This window comes from Dermacentor andersoni, chromosome 1 (assembly GCF_023375885.2).
Source record: "Dermacentor andersoni chromosome 1, qqDerAnde1_hic_scaffold, whole genome shotgun sequence".
NCBI lineage: Eukaryota > Metazoa > Arthropoda > Arachnida > Ixodida > Ixodidae > Dermacentor > Dermacentor andersoni.
Genome location: NC_092814.1, coordinates 222773531 through 222791709, shown reverse-complemented (window position 1 = coordinate 222791709; position 18179 = coordinate 222773531). Strand labels below are relative to the sequence as shown.

Genomic DNA, 18179 nt, shown 5'->3' with positions numbered 1-18179 from the left:
GTAAAAATTCATTAGGAATTCCGTCAGGCCCCGTACTTTTTTTTAGTATTCATGTTGAGTAAGAGGTTAAATACAGCCTGTTCGTCAATTTTTATATCTTGAAAAGGCGGCCTTCCAGATTCATCTGTAAAATGGGGCAGGAAGCTGTTATCACGTGTGAAGACTGACGAGAAGAAAGAGTTGAAATCCTGTGTCTTCTTTAGAGTGCTACCTCCAGCTTCATGCGAACGAGACGCAGTTGGGGGGTTAATATATCACCCAAATTTTCCGGGGGCATTTTTCAGAAAAGATTGTAATGTGACATTATAGAACCTATTTTTAGATTCTTTGATTAGCTCTTTTACTTCTCGACTCATACTAGAAATACAGCTTTTGCCGATTGGCCGGCAATTTTTTGAAGATGCCTTTTGCTTCCGTGTTTTAGCTTTCTTTTTGCATGAATTATCTCTCTGGTTATCCAGGGATTTTTTCATTTTGTTGTTTTTAAACATTTTGGGACAAAGCTTTCCACACAGTGCTCAACCATGTTTGAAAAGAAATTCCATAGGTCGTCCACGCTTGCGCCAGGGTGAACTTATCTGAACTTATATGAACTAGGAACTTATCTAATGAGACTTCAAGGTAATCTAAAATAGATACATCTTCGGCTAATGTAAAATTCAAGACCGGTATTTTTGATGCATGGAGGAGTTTACACACAGACAAATTTAAAGACGTCACTACCATTTTATGGTCCGAAATACCATCATCAATGTCACAGCTCATAATAAAACAACATAGCCGATTTGAAACGAAAACAAGATCTAAAAGCGCTGAAGTTTCCGTGCCCACTCTTATGAAGCCAGACACAATTTGAGTCAGGTTATTATTAAATGCAATATTTAATAACTGATCACAACTCCGTACTTCGGTTCCTCCCGAAGAATTTGACGCCCAATCAATTCCAGCCAAATTGAAGTCGCCCGCAAGGCATATGTTGTCATCTGGATGCACGTGCAAGTTCATAAAGGTTTCCAAGTTTTCTAGTACTTCTACAGTGGAGTTGGGAGGCCGGTACACACCACTGATTAGCAAATTACGGTCATTCAAGGTAGTTCTAAATCCAGACTGTTTCGAGATTGCTTGGATCATTAGGTACCGTAAATGCAATGTCGCTTTTCACAACTATAGTCACCCCACCCCCTCTAGTGTGCCGATCCTTTCTTATTATGGAATATCCGAGGGGCATTACTACGACATCAGTCACATCCGGATGCAGCCATGTTTCTGTTATTACCATTGCATCTGGACTGTGCTCTATTACAATGCTTTCTAGGCTATCTTGTTTGATAAGTACGCTCCTAGCATTCAGGTTAATGATCTTAAAGCATGCAGATTTATTTTGGTCGAGTCAGCCGGAACCCGAAGCCGAACTAAGCGCGGCCGCAGGAGCCGGGTACGTGTATCGGCAACTGTTAACATTCCCTTTATTTCTGAGCAGTTTTCAAATATTTTAGATTTTTCCCTGAAGTCCCCTACTCGGAGTATCACTGGTCGACTTGTTCCTGGGACCTTCTTGCCCAACCAATGAATTCTTTCGATAGAGCTAAGTTTTTGTTTTAAAATGTTTTCAAACATATCGTCATTAACCTTTCGTAGGAGTACTTCCTCAGTTTCAAGTTTCGCTTCTTCTATTCCTCTAACAATAATGGTAGTGCGCTTTGAACGATTTTTGAGATCGTCGATTCGTTCTGACATTTGAAGGAATTGATCATCAAGATTTTTCATACAACTTTCAACAGTAACAAGTCGGGTGTTGGCGTCGTCTACATACTGTAGTTTAGATTCGATTGTTTCCAGTCTTTCCTGGACAACCGAAATGGCTGTCTCTGAGGTTAACTGCTTTACCTGAATTTCAGAAATTTTAGCAAGGATTTCTTTCTGTGTGTTTAGCATCTCTTTCACCATATCCTCAAGAGGCCCAGGATTCTCTTCAACATTTCCTGATAGTTTTAGAAGTAGGCATGCTAGTGAGAAACATTCACTCTTGCAATTTACAAGCGTGTGTGGACACGGCAACACCACTATGCAAGGATAATTACTATGAAACTGAAATCATAAACAGTGAGCTTCTCCTTCTTGATCACGTTATGAAAACATATGACAACGCAATATTACAGTTCACACTGTTTTGCTCGAAAAACTACTGTGTTATTACTTTTTCCCAAGAGTGGTTGGTTAATCAAATCTACTAACACAGATATTGAAGCCAGTTTCAAGCTGTTACCTGCAGTTCCCAACCCATTAAAGTACCTGATAAGGAAGGCAATATTTATTTACAAGTACTAGAACAAATAAATCTTAGCAGTTTGAACAGCACTGCTATCATCCTGACCAAAAACTAGGTGGCTGGAAAGCACATGCAGTATGTGTTTCCTGCTAACTAATGTCATACGACAGTAGCGTCATGTTTTGTGATGGCTGCTTGATGCATTCAGGAAGAAGCAACCTACAGCAGTGGAGAAAGAGAGAGAAAAAATATATCCAAGAATTTTTAAACATTTAAGAATTTTTAAAGAATTTTTAAACATTTAAAACTGATTGGCCCCTAAACAGCACTGGCGATGTCCCCCTAAACCACCTCTGACATGTTAGAACATGTTTAGGTAAATACATGCATTGTGTAGGGAATGCCATCACAACAACCTTTAGTAAACATGGCAGCGCTATACACTGAGGGGAAGCTACAAAAAAAAAAAAAGGAAGCTAATCACATGCTCCTCTCCAACTTTTCCAGTCTCTTCTTGTAACGTCTACAGGGTTGTGCACATGATCTCACCAGCGTAAAAGCTGTCGATTGGTCCATCTGCACGGGATGTCAGTTCTAACCTGTCAGCTAGCATGTCTTTGCCATGTAGTCACTCACCCGCTCTTCCTTGTCGTCTTGCTTGCTTGCTGTGCACAATCGACTTATTTCATGTCACATAACATGTTTTACACTGTGTGCAGTGGCAATGGTGTGTAGCCAAAAAAAAAAAAAAAAAGTGGAATCTGGAAACATTTTTCTTGCTACTAATGTCCGCCTAGCTACTTAGCCTATTAAAGAAACAGCAGAATCCTTGACATTAGTTTTTTATTGTTTTTTTTTAAGTATTCTACGTGAGAAAAAACATCTGGCATAGTATAACTATACTTTTCGTACTACACAGTTTGCTTACCTATTCAGGCTTTCTATAGGCCAAAATTTACTTAGAAAAGCAACTGAGGACTCAGGACCTTTAAAGTAGGCTTCTTTCACTGTAAACAATTGCTAAATGAAATTCATAAAACTGAGGGAAAATTTATAAAACCCGAGTTTCGAGATAAGCAAATTTTCAGTGTACCAGCTGCACCACTGTGAATTCAGAACTTTAAATAATTTAAATTTCAGGCTATCACATTCTTAAGAGATTAGGGCCAAGTCCAGCAGATGCAATGCACAAAAACACATGAAAGACAGCTCATACCATTCTTTGTTTTGGGCACCAACACCTCGTGCAGCTTCTTCATAAGTGCATTGCGCTCCTCAATGTACTCACTGGTCAGATCTTCTTCAGATGCCTGCACAGCCCCCAAACTAGTTTGACTAAAGTATTTCACACATTAGTGGCACAAATGGCACACACAGGTATGGCGTAAATTTACAAGCCATTCAATCTATACAGAAAACATGTTCCTATAAAATGAATAAAAATTGAAAAACAGCATTATGATCTCATGTTTTTAAATAAGATTAAGATGGCTTCCAAGTTCAGAATTTTCATTTATGTAACCCTAAGGAGGCCTAAGCAACAGTAAAAGAGAGCATGCATATTTTCTGTGACAGTCGTATTAAAGAGATTATGTGTTCTGAAATATCCTCCCAAATGATCCCTACAATTCACCCATGACCCTCAGTCCCCAGCAGCTGCGGAGCACCTGACCAAGGCGGCGGTCAGACCTGTAACGCAGCAGAGGGTGCTATGAATCTCTGGGTCCGGACAGGCCGCCAATGGAAACTGACCCTGTCAACCTTTAACTGCCGAACTCTGTCGAGTGAAGCTACCTTAGCAGGTCTTTTTGAGGAACTATCAGATATTGTTTGGGATATCATGGGCCTTGGTGAGATTAGAACTGATGAGGCTTATACACTGCTGAATAACGGACATGTCCTCTGCTATAGAGGGCTCCCAGATAAGAAGCAATATGGAGAAGGATTCCTAATCCATAAGACATAGCAGGCGACATTGACGAATTCTACAGCATTACTGAGAGGGTAGCTGTAGTCGTAATCAAACTTAATAAGAGGTATAGATTAAAGGTAGTACAAGCCTACACTCCAACATGCCATTACGATAACGATGAAGTAGATAAGTTTTATGAAGATGGTGAATTAACGATGAGAAAATTGCAAACTCAATACACTGTAGTAATGGGCGACTTCAATCCAAAGTGAGGAAAAAGCAGGCTGGTGAACAAGCAATTGGCAACTACGGCGTCGATTCTAGGAACGCGAGAGGAGAGATGCTGGTAGAATTCGTAGAAAGGAATAGGCTGAGAATAATGAACATCTTTTTCAGGATGTGTAGCAACAGAAAGTGGATCTGGAAAAGCCCCAATGGTGAAATAAGAAATGAAATTGATTTCATACTTTCTGCCAATCCCAGCATGGTGCAGGATGTAGAAATGATAGGTAAGGTAAAGTGTAGTGATCATATGTTAGTGAGAGCTAGGATTCACCTCAATTTGAACAGAGAAAGAGTAAAATTGTTCAAGAAGAAACAGGTCAACTAAGAGGCAGTAAGGGTAAAAGCAGACAAATTTAGGCTGGTACTTGCAAACAAATAAGCAGCCTTAGAACAGAGAGATGAAGATGACATAGAGGCAATGAATGAAACCACAACTAGGCTGGCTTCAGAGGCAGCCATTGAAGTGGGAGGCAAGGCGTCAAGGCAAACAGTAGGCAAGCTCTCCCAAGTAACAAAGCACCTAATTAAGTAATGACAAAGAATGAGAGTGGCCAACTCAAGGGATAAGATAGAATTCATAGAACTGCCAAAATTGATCAACAAGGCGAAAATAAGTGATGTTCGAAACTACTATAACGTGAGAAAGACTGAAGAAGCTGTAAAAAATGGACACAGCCTGAAATCAGTGAGAAGGAAACTTGGCATAGGACAAACCAAGATGTATGCACTGAAAGATAAGCAGGGTATTATCATCAGCAATCTCGAAGATATAGTACAAGCAGCGGAAGAATTCTATACTGACCTATAGTACCCAGAGGAGTCAGGGTACCTCAATTAGAAACAGTAATGAACAGGATACAGAAACTCCTCCCATAACTAGCGATGAGGTCAGAAGGGCCTTGCAAGACAAGAACCGAGGAAGAGCAGCAGGAGGAGATAGAATAGCGGTCAACTTAAAGATGGAGGGGACATAATGCTTGGAAAACTGGCGGCTTTTTATACGAAGTGTCTACCGACTGCTAGGGTCCCAGAAAACTGGAAGAATGCAAACATTATACTAACCCACAAAAAGGGCGACGTTAAAGAACTAAAAAATTATAGGCCCATTAGCTTACTCCCAGTATTACATAAAATATTTACCAAAATAATCTCCAATAGAATAAGGGCAACACTGGAATTTAGTCAACCAAGGGAACAAGCTGGCTTCAGGAAGGGATACTCTACAATGGATCACATCCATGTCATTAATCAAGTTATCGAGAAATCCGCAGAGTACAATAAGCCTTTCTATATGGCTTTCATAGATTACGAAAAAGCCTTTGATTAAGTAGAGATACCAGCAGTCAGAGGCATTACGTAATCAAGGTGTACAGAATGCTTACGTAAATACCTTGGAAAATATCTACAGAGGTTCCACAGCTACCTTAATTCTACATAAGAAAAGCAGGAGGCTACCTATAAAGAAAGGGGTCAGACAGGGAGACACAATCTCTTCAATGTTATTCACTGCGTGCTTGGAAGATGTATTCAAGCTATTAAACTGGGAAGGCTCAGGAGCAAGGATCGACGGAGACTATCTCAGCAACCTTCGATTTGCCGTTGACATTGTTCAATTCAGCAACAATGCAGAAGAGTTACAAAAAATGATTGAGGACCTAAACAGAGAGAGTGTAAAAGTGGGGTTGAAGATTAATATGCAGAAGACAAAGATAATGATAAATAGCAGGGCAAGGGAACAAGAGTTCAGGATAGCCAGTCAGCCTCTAGAGACTGTGAAGGAGTATGTTTACCTAGGTCAACTAATCATAGGGACATCTGATCATGAGAAGGAAATTCATAGAAGAATAAAAATGGGTTGGATCTCATACGGCAGACATTGTCAGCTCTTCACTGGAAGCTTACCATTATCACTAAAGAGGAAGGTATACAATCAGTGCATTTTACCAGTGCTGACATATGGGGCAGAGACTTGGAGACTCACAAAGAAGCTTGAGAACAAGTTAACCCTTCGAGGGTCGATTTTTTTCGTCATATGCGACCGCCCAGGGTCGATTTTTTTTATTGCAGATTCCAATTTTTCTTAGAGATTTATTTAGAAAAAAAATTTACCGTAATTTTTTTAGGGTGACCGTAGAGTGAGAAAAAACCCTTTTGTGTTATATATGCACTCTTCATTCATGAATAACAACAATAAAAAAGGAAATAAACTTATCAGAATTAAAAATTTTATGCATATTTATGCACATAGTTCAAGGCTTTGAAAATCTGCACACGATAATGTTTTGCAAGCCTCAAATGTTCCTGCTCTTACACTAATACGTACATCCATAGCATAATCGAACTGCATAGGTGCGCGCACTCAAGAAAGCTGTTTGGTTGTGTGCCCATCAAAAAAAAGCAACACATGTGACAAACTTCTGCTAATCTTCATCTTAACGCCAACCAGCTAGGGCAATTAGTTTTCACCAGTCTTTAAAAAAAAAAGAAAAGAAACGAAAACGCATGCACGGCGGCATCCTAGCTATGCGCACCCCTGTGAGCACTAAACGAGCGAGAAACAAGCGGTCGCCCTTTGAGCGATTAGAAACGAGATAGCCATCAGTTTCGCAAGCGCAAAAAGCCGAAACCGCCCGCAAAGCAAAATCCAAATGGCCGCGTGCCAATGCACGAGCGGTAGTATATAGATGCGGGGGAGCAAACTAGCGCTAAAACAAACCATGCATCGAAAACAGAGAGAGGTAGGTGCGAGAAAAAAATTCCCTGTATCCCCACATAGTGGCAGCACGACAGAAAAGAAAAAGTTGGGAAATTGGCGCACTTTTTAGACGTACAGACAGCGCCATCGATATACGGCATCGACCATTTTCGGACTTGTTCGCGGCGCCCTATATTTACGTCAATGACCGTCAAAGGGCTAAGGACCGCACAAAGAGCGATGGAACGGAGAATGCTAGGCATAACGTTAAGAGACAGAAAGAGAGCGGTTTGGATCAGAGAGCAAATGGGTATAGACAATATTCTGATTGACATCAAGAGAAAGAAATGGAGCTGGGCAGGTCGTGTAATGCGCCGGTTAGATAACCGTTGGACCATTAGGGCTACAGAATGGTTTCCAAGAGGAGGGAAACGCAGTTGAATACTAGGTGGAGCGATGAAATTGGGAAATTCGCAGGCACTAGTTGGAATCGGTTGGCGCAGGACAGGGGTAATTGGAGATCGCAGGGAGAGGCCTTCGTCCTGCAGTGGACATAAAACAGGCTGATGATGATGATGAAATATCTACAGCAAGAATTGGCACTGACCCCACCTGACAACAATAGCACGGCATACTATGCTGGTCAAGTGCATTTATTCTTTTTATTTTTCACTTAACAGCTAGGGAGACGAAGCACCATCAACTACTGCCATGATACAATGTTTACCACCTTCATTTACCATACAAATGGTTCAGAAATTAACAGCGCTACACAGACAAGGATGAAGGAAAAGAAGAACATGACACTGCGACACACGAACACAACACACAAACAGCGCCAGGGTCGTGTTCTTCTTTTCCTTCGTCCTTGTTTGTTTAGCGCTGTTAATTTCCGAAACATGAATTACAACCAAATCGCCCAAGTTTCTCTTGTAATACAAATGCTGACAAGGTTGCACATTTTTTTTTTTTGTGGAACAACAATCAAACTTCAATATTATGAAGTATAAAAAAACCCAACAGCCTTCTAGAATGCTTCTGGGGGCTCATACCATGTCAGTACGCATTTATAAAAAAAAATTCGCCACATACAAACAAATAAGGAGAGAGGGAGAACTGTGTGAAATCATATAATGAAGTGCACCAGCCATTACTTTGTTATAAGGTAATTGACTAGTGGTCAGATGCATGCAAAGCTGAATTGCAGGTCACACCTAGTTGTCAAAACTGCCATTGGATAATGCCATGCATGTTTTCACTAGCAGGCAATGCCGGATACTAGTACTAGGCTCAATTTTTGCTTAAACTTCAGTGAAATTTCTTTAACAAGGGATACCAACACAGACACAGGAGAGGACCCAAGTACAATACACCACTAGCATGCACCAGTGGTATGTTGTATGTGCTCTCCAGAGTCCATGTTGGTTTCACTGGTCATAAAAATGTCGCCACACCAACTAGCCCAGGTCACTACACTGTTGCTTTAGGAATATCTAGCACTCTAGTAAACTCTAAGAATGATATATGAGGCCACAATGTGCACTGTACTGACTGCTAGTGGCAACAAAATGAAGACTGTTTCTCTGCCACCAGTGATAAAAAGAGGCCTATTTCTCTGTGCTGTCAGGAGTAATGAAAAATAGGAACAACATGGGACATGCCTCTACATGTTTCTGGCCTCGCATAAGAGAAATCAATACGCCCATTTCATGCTGCATGGGTACCATGGTAAATGGGTACCATAAGGTACCCATTTCATTCTATGATCCCCTAATTTAAGCTGACTTACAGTTAAAATGTGCAATCACCAAGCAGCATAAAATAAAAATGCTGACATTGAGCAATACTACACTGAAAATACATCTAAATTGATTAGAAATACAATACAATATGCATGTGGCTGCCACTTAAGCGAGATAAGGCACCTCTGTGCAATGCTTGCAATTTAAAAAAGAGAACAAACTTTTTTTTTTCTTCCCAATCACAGCGTGCGCCCCTGGATTCCTTGCAGCACTACCAGATGGCACTTGCCTCTGCGCATCCGCAGTGCCGGCCGTGCGGGGGAAAGAAAAAAAAGAAAAGAAGAAGAACCGGAGCGCTTGTCCTTGTGCATATCGTTCACCGCAAGCGTTTCCCAGCAAAGATTACGGTTGCATAAGCTGCAGTTGCCGGGAGATGACAACTATAGCATAGGAAGAAGGGAGTGCCGTAACTACACTTTCATATGTAAAAGAACAACCCGCCTAGCCACAGATCTCATTTGTGTTCTGATAGCGCTATAGAAAGGCCATGCATAGTTATGTCTCCCGAAGAGCAGCGTGAACATGATGGGCGGCGACGGAAACAGCAATGTCAATATGCACAATGGCATCATGCTCAGGCTAGATAGGACGCAGCAATTCCTGCCCAAAGCAAGCCACACACAGTTAAGTCACCTGAAGAGCAAGGCAAATATGATGACCTACAAAAGGAACAGCAATGTCAATATGCACAATGGCATTGTGCTCTGGCTTGGCAGGACCCAGTTCAAGGCTATGTCACATTGGTCTATCGGAACAAGCGATACCACAGCTTCGCAGGCCAACCACCTTCACAGCGTGAACTGGAGCCCATTTTTTTTTTCATGCATTGCCCAATGGGCCATCTAAGTTGCTGAGGCACTCAAGAAAAAAAAAAAAAAAGAAATGGAAGGAGCATGCCCTGTACAGTTTCGATCAAGACGATGGATGGCGGACTAACCACTTGCTCACACCCACTGGCACCATTTGCATGCAGAGTAATGCAGAAATAATGAGCTCTATCTCAGCCAGCTTATTTTGCTTAATTATGAAGCCTTGATGCATGCATGCAATGCACGAGGACTTTGTTAAATTGAAACTGCAACCTAAATTTACTTTCTAAAATCACAGTCCCCAAATATGCGAAATAAAATCTTGCATTTCATTGATTTAATTCAAGACTTGACAGCCGTAGCAGTAGTTGAATAGTAAAATTTTACAATTTAATACATATAGTACTCAGAAGAAAAAATAGAAAAGGAAAGGAAATGGCTGCAAATATAGAGCATATTGCACTTCTAAAATGCAGTAAAATAACGGGAAGGTAGCAGGGTCAGGGGCAAAAATCTAAATTAAAGCAAATTGCGCAACTTCTGAAGTGTACTACTGTCATGAAAGTGACAATAATGACAAATGGAACCTGCCTAAATTAGTATAGCCATACATAAGAAATGTCATTAGTAATAATTAGACTCGCAATTACAGCTGATACCACCCATAAAAGGAGATATATGTAACTCCAAAACACTAGACATAATATTTTTGATGCTATGGCTATGAGTCTTGCTGGGGAAAGAGATTCTGAAATAAGTCAGAAGCAGAAAAGCTACATGAAACCTCGAAAAAAAAGCATTCATAAGCAGCTGTAGATAATCATTAAAAAATTTGAATGCTACACTAGCTTGCTCCAAGACTATTCCATAAGCTCATCAACAATGCCTTTCAGGAAGTCAGCTATCTTTAGCTATGAATGAAGACTGCAGGAATAGCGTAAACTATTTACAACAGGGCTGGTTAATAGAAGGCACCTGGAATACCGTACAGTCTCATGTAAGGGCCTAACCACCAACTTGGCAGCCTATAATTTGCAGAAAAATATTCCAACTGAGAAGCAATTGCATTCAGTGCGCTGATGCCACGCGCAACATACTTTAGCGCGGCACTACCAGATGGCGAGAGCGCCGCTAGTTTGCAAGAGCTGACAATTGTGCTGATGAACAGCACGTAAGCAGCAGTGGCTGCAATGATGAAGACGAGTAGCCAAGTGCGCAGCAAGCATGAATGGATGAATCAGTTATGAAAAGGGTAGCGTTTACTTTAGTGGTAGTGGCCAATCACGGAGGATTCAGACTGATTTCATATTTGTAGTCAGAAAAATTAGACCATATGGCATGGTCCCGTGTAAGAGCAGCACCTTGTCAAAATTGAATAAGTGTGACCATTACACGAGTCTATACTGTAGTTATTTCATAGGCACCATTTGCATGAACCTTGCCATACGTGATCCAGTATCTCTAAATATGCAATATATTCATTTGTAAATGAATATCTGGAGAGAGAATCATGCAACTGACCTTGGCTGCTAATGAATATGTGAAATTATCAGATACCATTTTCAAATCAAACTTAATAAATCGAATAGCCTCAACAATTTTATTCGTGTTCAAAACTTCATATATTCAACTCCACTAACTAGTCAAGTTTGGAGACAAATTCAGAATGAATATTGCAGAATACAAGCTTTCTACATGAATTTTAAGGGTTCATCTTGAACAACAATGGCTCTGTAACATAAAAATAGGCCATAGCATCATTAGTTAATGTGTATTTTAGTCAACCCCAAAATCGTAAGAATTATCCCAGTATGTTAAGCCTATTTCACATCACATGGCCAAGAATGCTTAAAATGGATGGAATGTATAGATCGAATTTGCATGGTGGCTACAAACTTTATTAAAGGGTCCCCGAAATGGTTCGGACAAATTTTGTGGATGCGTAGGGTACAGCTACAGTAAAGCATTCATATCACAACTCGTGTGAAGTGTCTCATATTAAGAGAGCTAGGAAAGATTAAAAGTTACCCTCTTCCATAGCTATACTTTTTCTCAACTTGTTTGCCAAGTTATCGAGGCTCAGCTCCGCATTCACTGGCTCTCTGTCATGATGGGATGTTGTGTTGTCTTTTTCCAGTTGTCTTGGAGCCAGCGTGCGAAGCTTCTTCAACCTCTCCACCAGCCACCTCGCAGTCGATCCCAAGCGAGAGCTATCGAAGCAGCGTTCATAGCGAGCATTCTGTCGCAGTCCCAAGCGTATCCAGTATTCCGGTAACCACAGACAAGCTGGGCGTTTCGACGGATGGGTTGAGGCGTAAATGTACGCGAGTGGCCTGATCGGTCTGCACAGTCCAGCCACCTGGTGGGGCAGAGCTTAACCAGCCAAAAATGACCTAATACTGCTCTAACCAAGTGTAAAATATTTTAAACATTCAGAAAAACGTGTTCACGATTACGCTCCTGCCAAAAAAAGTTACACCAGCAGCAAAGTAGAATACACTTAGTTACGGCTACTGTATTTGGCTGGGCTCTGTGCCACCATGTGGCTGCACCGTGCAGGTTGTTTGCGTCCACGCCTCTGCTCATCCCTTGAAACGGCACAGTGAAGCAGCCAGGCCCAGTCTGCTTGTGCTTGCGTTTAGCCGAATACTGGACATGCAAAACACTACTGTGGTAATAATTCTCCGGCATAAACTGACGGCTGCAAATGTGCAAATCCTGGTGCCGATCGGATAGCGACAGTCCAATGCGCTGCAGCCACTCCGCTCACCTGCTGCCTTGCAGAGGGACACGACGTCGCAGCTTGACATATTGCCAGTCGCTATGTTTGGAGCCCACAACAAGAGCGAACCATGGTTCAGCACAGATCACATTGACATAGAGCATGTTTTAACACAAGCAAACGGCACTTGCTGTGTGCTAGAAGTGCTTGAGTGTAGTGACAAATTGTCCTAGTGCATTCTCTTTCTGTTACTTTCTTTTTTAGAGAAACAAATTAACTAACATTCCAACTACTGCGAACATTTGCTCACTATAAAGTTGGAAAAATTAATGATGATGCGCCCTGGGCAGCCAATTAGATAGCTCGCCTTATTGGCGTCATACGGTCACCTCGCATCACTTGGTCAGGGGTGGATGAAAACTCAGGGGAGTGGTGTGCTGCGATCGGTAGCGATGCGCATTTTTTAACCTTGTAAGTTACACGCTTTATGCGGAGCACTTAAATGCGTCACGAAATGATGAGAAGGGCCAACCCTAATGACTCAATATGTTTGAACAAAATTGTCAAAATTGTTTCAGAGTCTATTTAAGTATGTGTGTAGGATAGAGTGAAAAAAAATAAAAAAATCTACACAGTAAACCATAATGCTACACGTTACTGCAAATGCTAAAAGAATGGTAATGACACTATCTCCTTCCAACACAAGTCTGTTAGCTGGAAGTTCAGTTTCACTACACATCTTGGCACCATTAACCACAGGCAGTAACAGAACAGACTGTAAATTTTGAATTTTTAAGCAAGCTTTATTGTGTTCACAAGTATGGAGAATACCAGGATCCTGAAAAACCTTTTATATACAGAGACAAAACTGACTAAAGAATCAACGAGTCAATTAATAAAGTTTCCTGATATACAACAAAAGACAAGAAAGCACTGCAAGATCACCAAACTGGCACCACCAGTTGTCCATTCCGGTGCTTTGTTGTGCACCAACTTGTGTTTATTAATGAATCTTATATAGTACAAGCCAAAGTAGATATTGTCAAGATACATGCAATATGTTTTATACATCATTGTCTTTATGAATGCATGTGATTATGAGGCACTAACTCATTATAGATACAGGTTAATTGAAGATGAGAATAAGTGAAGGCCATTAGGAATAAGCCCATACTTACCCGAGACAAGTCAGTTAAGAGGGGTCGCTTGACCGCAGGTATAAAAAGCGTGTGGCATTCCAGGGACTTGAACAGATCTAAAGATACAAAACCATGCCACTTAAAGTCTGCATTCTTTACATGATTATGACTTTTACTTATGATTTTCTGAAATAACCTTAGCAATTATTCAATGAAAAGATCATATGCAAGTCTTCTTAATCTCGACAATGTTTAAAACATGTTATATGAAGTGTACACACACGTACACACACAGACATACAAAAGCTTCATCCACATACTACTGCATAAATGAACTGCAGATGATGGGGTGTGCTAATGTAAAATTGCGCTTTCTTCTACATCGTGTCTATTCTCCAATCTCGGCTAACCATGCAACAACGGCTGTACATGCTACTTTCTTTACATAGCAGTGAACAGCACAAAACATTTCTGTTTGCAAAGAACATCGCCTGCTAAGTCCCCATGTATTTTTTCACATATGCCACCTTCTTTTAAACTTATCGGCCTCCTCCTTCGTTCAGCTGACTAAATTCCCCACATTGACCTTTTCTCTCAGAAGCATTGCAACTTGGGCTAGTTGGTACGGCATTTTTAGAAACAGAACTCGCACAGTGCTAAAACACAGCACACAGTAAGGGGACAAATATGTAGCATTGCATATCTGCCATGCATCTCTGAAGTTCTTATGAGCGAGTGTGTGCACTTTGCAACACTGGCCATGCATGCCTGCATGCTCTCCCATACCATAGCTTTCTCCTACTTGGCACACTGCACATCCAGCCACTCAAGCAGAATAGATGAGAATCTCATGTTTACACTTCCTATTGGTGCATGACCAACACCGAACTTCACACATGCAGGTTGAACAGCCTTGTTCACATGCTTGTTCAAAACAATGTGTACTTTTTAACCTCTGCATTAGAACTATAGAGTCATTTGTAAATATACTTTCTCTTTCAAAAGGAAATGGGGAATTTTTAAAGCAAACTGGTGGAAGTGATGTAAGCTACTTTTACTTTGGCAACTCATCTGTTGCTACAAGAATATTAATAAACATGAATTCAGTGCCCTTAATCTGAGGACATAGTGCCTGTCTAGACTTCATATACACCTTCAAGGGGTGTCGGTAGCACGATTAAAAGATGGGACAAAAGAAGACACACAGGGACACACACAGTGCTAACTTCCAACAATGTTTATTATCGTAAACCAGGTCGTACTTATACACTCAGCCAACATGAGTCATAGCCACGTTAACAGATAAACATTCAGAGCGAAACTTTTATAAGTGATATGTTAAGCCATGCGCAAAAAATTCAGTTCATTTTCAGAGAGAGCAAATGATGGTTTGCTGATACAGGAATCCCCTAGGGAATCAATCTGCTCGGCTTCTATACTATAAGTTTAGTCAGTTCGCACTTATTTATACTAGTAATGGTTGTTGATTCGAAGAGAGGGGAGCACTTATGTTGCTTACAATGAAGGGAGAGAAACCCATCTGATGCAACTTTGTCGACTTTATTTTTGTGTTTACGCAGTCTATCATTAATGCAGCTGCCCGACTGTCTGACGTAATACTTTCCAAATGATAAGGGTATACGATATATAATTGATGTCTTACAATCTCTAAATTTCTTCCTTAGTTTAACTTGGCAGCTAGGAGCACTTTCTTTTCTGGTCTTGTTTTCCTACACAAGCTGATTAGTTTGTTGGGTGCAGAAAAAAACCACATCAGTGTTACCTCGGCGGGCAATTTTCTTTAAGTTGTGCGACAACTGGTGGATATAAGGTATCACTGTTGGTCTTTTTTTCTCACGGTTACTATTTCCTTGTGCACATTCAGAACCGTTATTTTAGCAGCTCTTAGGCACCCATTCCTGCGGCGAGCGTCAGCATTGTCCCTTGTAACCGAACGAGCACAGTGAAGAATAAAAGCAAATGCGGAGTGCAGCATGAGATCAAGGACAGCGATAGTGAAGAGCGGGAGGAGTAAAGCGGAGGAGGAAGGTATGGCAAAAGCGCGAGAAGAAAAGCGTAGTGCCACTCAAGACAGGCTTTGTGGCGACGATGGCTACAAGATGGCGTTAGATTAGCATGCGTTGCATGTATGGAAACAAAGCGCTGCATGAGCGTAGGTCCGTCTGTGGTGGCTAATGTGAATCACGCCAATGGAAGTCGTGCCACACTTCGATCAGTTTGCAACATGTCGCATGCGACAGATTGTCCATGCCAGCCAAGATATCGCAAAATGAAAATGCGTATAGAGCCGCGCTCATATATCCCATTAGGGGGTATCATAATCATGGGTGAATTTTTTGTCTAAAGCACCCATTAACCTGTAGTGATGTCAGATAATGCCGTTTCGGATTTGCGGTCACGGCAAAAGGTCTGGAAAATTGCACGGCGAAGGGCTCTTGCATCCGAAATTCCAGACGTTCTTATACATTGACTCATGGGGTACGTGGTGGTGGTGCAGCGAAGTCGTCCGAACATAGCCTCCTCTATACTTGGAGTGCCTGCTCAAAGGTAGGGGAAGCGTCGTCGGTTGGCAACGTTACTCTGCCAGTTTTCTCTGTGCGGTGGTGCCGCCAGCCCTGGGCAACAACAGAAAGGCGGCTAAGCTGGCCAGGCCTGTTCAGACTGTTCTACCACTGGTACCCCTTGTTTGATTGACGCTAGCTGTGCGCGCGGTTCTGCGCTTCAAGCTTGCACATGTTTTGGCCCCATCATGGACTACTGTTGTGTGCCGAAGTGCAAATCGGACTCGAAACAGAAAGTTCCGGGCATTTCTTTTCATGAAATCCCTTCTCATGAAAAGCTAGGAGAAAGTAGGTTAAGAGAGTAATCGCAAGGAAGAACTGGGTACCGAATACAACGGCATATTATTCGGTAGTTTGTAGCCGGCACTTCATCGCTACGGGCTACAAAGAACGATGCAATACTCTCAAGTTGAAAAGGGGTGCTACTCCCAGCATCTTTGATGAATACCCGGAGTACATACAGCCGGCTGCAAAGAAACCGTGGAGTGACTCTGCCGTGCAGGAACGGGAAGCTGCAGTTCGTCGCAGTGCGCCTGCTGCCCCTGCCGTGTCTGCTGCCAATCTACTGACCGCAGGCAGCCTTGCCCAGAGTACCAAAATGGACGAAGTCACCACTCCAGCAGCAGGTATTTCTTCTCTGGATGCGGACAGCGAAGTTGTTTGTGTTGACTCTCAGCACGAAATCGAGCCGAATGTGCCTGCCGCGCGCATGAAAGAAAAGCACCAAAGTATCCAGGTTGATGTGCGCAATGCTATTTCGGTAGCAGAACGGCAGAGGTGGCAATGAAGACAGCATGACCTAAAGGCCAAGATTGAGCGACTGAAGCAGACTGTTGACAGGTATAAATAGGAACTGCTACAGTTAAAAGATGGCTACCTGACTGCTTTTTCCAGCGTCGTGGAAGCAGCAAATGAAAAGCACTTGGGTGCTAGTATACTTTTGGACCAAGCAATGAACTTCTAAAAAATTCGGCCAACGTGGTTGAAGATAACAGTGTGTCATTCCATAGTGCTAAGGAACCTTTCAAGGCAAGCCTACGAGCACATCCAAAAAAAAGGGAATCCTGAAGCTTCCAAGCCAAGCTACTTTGCAGAGATTTCTTGGAGTAACATCAGGTGAAGTGGGATTTAAATCGTTAGTCCAACAGCAGCTTCAAACAGATGTGGCAAACCTTACGAGCACACAGGCCAAAACTTGCTCTTTGGTAGTTGATGAAATGAGAATCAAACAGCGACTCCAATACAACTAACAGCGAGATGCATTTGCTGGAGAGGTGGACAGTGGAAAGCTTCTGCGAACGACAAGCACTGCCGAACCACTGTTGGCCAATTCCCTGTTGTGTTTTGTACTTTCTGGACTTGCAGTGCGCATTTGAATACCTGTAGGGTATTTCTTAACCAAGAACTTCACTGGACACCAGCTGTTTGTGCTAATGCAGTATGCAATTAAGCAGGTCGAAACAGCAGGCTTTGTCATGGTGCGCATAGTAATTGACAATCAAGACCAACGTTCTTGCCATGTAACTCCTGTGCAACGAAAACCTGACGCATTGCATTCATCGCCCCAAGAATCTGCCACGGAAGCTGTTTCTTGCATTTGACCAGTGTCACCTGATCAAAAACATTAGGTCACAATTTCTAGCCCAAGACCTTGGCAAGTGCAGTGAGGGTTCGTCCGCTCATTTGAAACGACTATACCGCATGCAGCAAGGAAACATTGTGAAGCCTGTAAGGTTTCTCATGAGAAAGCACGTTTATCAATCGAATATTGAAAAAATGAACATGTCTAGGGCTGTTCAAGTCTTCTCGCCACTGGTCACTGCGACACTCAAGGTGCTGAAAGAGCAAGCAGGCCATACAGTTGACATAAGTTTTGCAGGTGTGGGTCCCACAGTTCGGTTCATGGAAACTGTGCACCACTGGTTCCTGTTAATGGACATCAGTAACTGTGTCCAGCGTATTCA

The 18179-nt window shown here is 42.0% G+C and overlaps 1 protein-coding gene across 4 annotated transcripts in view; it reads right to left on the bottom strand.

The window, feature by feature from the left end:
• LOC126548475 (uncharacterized) overlaps positions 1-18179 on the bottom strand; it is a 215144-nt gene that overhangs the window by 132467 nt on the left and 64498 nt on the right. For all 4 annotated transcript variants that reach the window (XM_050196669.3, XM_072289373.1, XM_055063729.2 and 1 more), the window contains 2 exons: positions 13673-13749; positions 3486-3579 (listed from right to left, as the gene is read on the bottom strand). In XM_050196669.3, the coding sequence (XP_050052626.1) occupies positions 3486-3579; positions 13673-13749 (171 nt within the window). The remainder of the gene's footprint in view (positions 1-3485; positions 3580-13672; positions 13750-18179) is intronic.